At 38.8% G+C, this 2,926-nt stretch overlaps 1 protein-coding gene across 1 annotated transcript; it reads right to left on the bottom strand.

The window, feature by feature from the left end:
- Positions 1 to 264: 264 nt before the first annotated feature.
- On the bottom strand, positions 265 to 2,149 carry epdl2 (ependymin-like 2). The gene is made up of 6 exons (XM_071363278.1): positions 2,005 to 2,149; positions 1,754 to 1,788; positions 1,290 to 1,424; positions 964 to 1,150; positions 676 to 760; positions 265 to 487 (listed from the first exon to the last, which is right to left on the bottom strand). The coding sequence occupies exons 1-6, from the start codon at positions 2,078 to 2,080 to the stop codon at positions 361 to 363; spliced, it is 645 nt and encodes a 214-aa protein (XP_071219379.1). The 5' UTR covers positions 2,081 to 2,149; the 3' UTR covers positions 265 to 360.
- Positions 2,150 to 2,926: the final 777 nt, after the last annotated feature.

Below are 2,926 nucleotides of genomic sequence, written 5' to 3'. Positions count from 1 at the left end.
TGGCTGCCTACACAAGTAGCGCAATTCTGATATTTTGCCCAATTATTGAGCCTATGTGCTAAGTCCCTTATGGAGTTTTGGAGTTTTAATCTGGCTCCATTTCATTTGTTAGTGTACCTTTTTAAACAAATCTTGAGTCTGCATTTGAAAGTTTGAGTGTCTACAGAGTTGTGCTCTTCTGTTACCCCTTATTTATTGAATATGTCCATCTTGTTTTTTTTTTATCGCCATCAGGTTAAAACAGACAGGAGTCCAATGTTTATTGTGTTAACAATAGTTTAATATAGTTTATGAAGTAATTACTTTAAATGTTTATAGTGGAGTAGGAAGTGGAAAATGCTTTGATGCACTACTATTGACTCAAATTAGGGCATCAAAGAAACTTGTCAGTGCTGCATCGTTGCCCGGCTCTGCTTTGTCACAGAAAGAAGGAGGGTTGAAAACTTCAGGGTCCTCAACTCCGAGCACCATGTCAAAGAAACTCAGACTGGAGATGAAACAGACAGTAACATAAAAGCCCCCGTCAGGCTAAAAGCATTCAGACATGGGCTCTTTCTCAATGCAGTGTTTCTCAAAAAATACCATAGTCCCTTCATCAGATACTCTATATGACTGTTTCATGATTTACGACTGCAATAACAAAACTGACTAAAATTGGGATTGTGTACCACTTACCTTAGAAGGGTTTGACGCTCAATGTTGTACCACCAGGCATGAACGGGCAGGCAGCCGAACTCGGTGAACGTGAGGAGGTAATCATCTGTAAGGAGTGTGCATGGACATCATAATAAAGTGTGCAGAGATGATACAAACCACTAGCTATGTGAACAGCATACCGATGGATTTATGGCAAGGTTTTGATTATATTTCTTAAGTCTCTCATGCTAAGGGAATTTAGCAGTGAATGTAAATAATAGTCCGTAGTTAGTCTGAGGTTTTCTAGAGTATTTGTCATTCACTCACCGTGAGGCTCTGCCACTGTTCCTGACCAGTTGTTGACCAGCAGCCCTTCTGCAGGAGCGGAAAGGCTCCCAATGATCACCTGTGATTGGAACTTGGCATCCCTGGGGATCTCCATTGGCTTCCAGGGATCCTTAAAGTGGACCTTCTCACAGGTTTGGTTATGGCGGAAGATTTGGTAAGCTATACCCTGAGAAGTTGAATAATAGACACATCGTCAGAATGGTTTTTATTTTTGGATGGAAATTGTCTTCACACTATATCATCATCCAGTACAACCCCCTGAATAACAATGATAATGTATAGAATATGTGTCTGTAAGATCAAACCTCTTTATAAAGAAGAAGGGTGTCTCTGTAGGTGGTGTGGTTGTCCTGGTCCAGAAGAAGTCGGAGGTGTACCCTCTCTTCAAAAGCATCATAGGAGAATTTCTCAACACCAAAAGTTTTCTCCTTGAGGATCGTCTGTTTGAATGTGTGATAGAAAATACACACATGATACCATTCAGAGATTATTTATAAAGAAAAGCATGCATATTTCATTTGAACATGAAAGATACAATATCAGGATATCTTTTAGTGCTCATCTCAATTAAATTAAATCATACTGCAGTATATACACAGTAGCTCTTATTTATACAGCCAAATAAAATCACAGAATGGTTTTGGGTGCCGTAAAAACCTAGTACAACTATGAGGAAGAATCTTTCACAGGTATCAAAGGTAGTGGTTTGTAAAAAAAGACACCGTGTAAAGGTTTCTCTTGTGAGCTTGATATATTTTTAAAGACTTACCAGTGCCATACTGCCCTCGACCAAAGGTGGGGATTCTTTAATGTGAAAGACATACATTTGTCATATTACAGTAATAAAAACAGGTAGAAAATGATTTCCCAAATAGAGATGCGATCTGGCATTCTTCATGCTATTTGCGTGTCTAGGCTATAGACAATATGTTTAGTGTTATTTGATTAACATCGTGGCGGTGCATTTAGTTGGTTATTCAAAAAGTGTCTCAATAAGGAATTAAAGTTTTTCTCACTTACTGCATGGATGAGGTCGTTCTGCCAAGCTTCCAACAGCCAGACACAGGCTGATGAAAAACAGAAGGTAGGCTTGCATCGTGTGGTTCTAACGTTGGTCTAACGTGTGCAGTTGTAACGGCAGCAGCTTGCTCTCCTTCAGCGGTCCTCTCTGACTCACCCTCGTATTCAAGGGGTTCTTATACACACCTCTTTTAATCGAACTCCACCTCCATGTTTTCTCTCTCACTGAGAGAATGGTACAAGGCCAAGCAGAAGGTCATGTGCGAGTCATGAAACATCCATAAAATAAGTAGACTGTGTGTGTGTGTGTGTGTGTGTGTGTGTGTGTGTGTGTGTGTGTGTGTGTGTGTGTGTGTGTGTGTGTTTTGTTTGACAGAACATAAAACCATTCGGGACTTACACATACAGGTGTCCCATGGACTAACAAAGTTAATTACCTTATCTAACCTAGGTACCATGACTGTGGCCCATCTCCTGTACACATTAACACAAATAGACCCTAAAAGCAGCAAACAAGCATTTTTAGCAGTAATACTGTGCAATAGTGCACACAGACATTCGGTGTCAACCTTCTTCAGTGTGTGTATGTTAAATACAATTTTATTAAAGTTGCCAAATAATACAAAACAATAAAATGTACATGTACAAATAAAATTTAAAACTTTATCAAGCAGTTTTTTTTATTGGTTTCAATTCTCACGAACACAATGCAACAACACAGTGTTGGAGAAAAAAAGTCAGTTTGAGAGTGCAAAACACAATGTCTTCCATTATGTTCTTGAGAATTGAAACCAATACAATACAATACAATACAATACAATACAACACAATACAATACACACAAACACAGAAAGTGCAATATCATGTCATCCTAGGGGCAATGAACTTTACAATTATAGCTGCTTGTGATAAACCAATACAT

Source organism: Salvelinus alpinus, chromosome 24 (genome assembly GCF_045679555.1).
Source record: "Salvelinus alpinus chromosome 24, SLU_Salpinus.1, whole genome shotgun sequence".
NCBI classification, from domain to species: domain Eukaryota; kingdom Metazoa; phylum Chordata; class Actinopteri; order Salmoniformes; family Salmonidae; genus Salvelinus; species Salvelinus alpinus.
The sequence above is the reverse complement of the archived record's forward strand: the minus strand, read 5'-3'. Positions and strand labels throughout refer to the sequence as shown.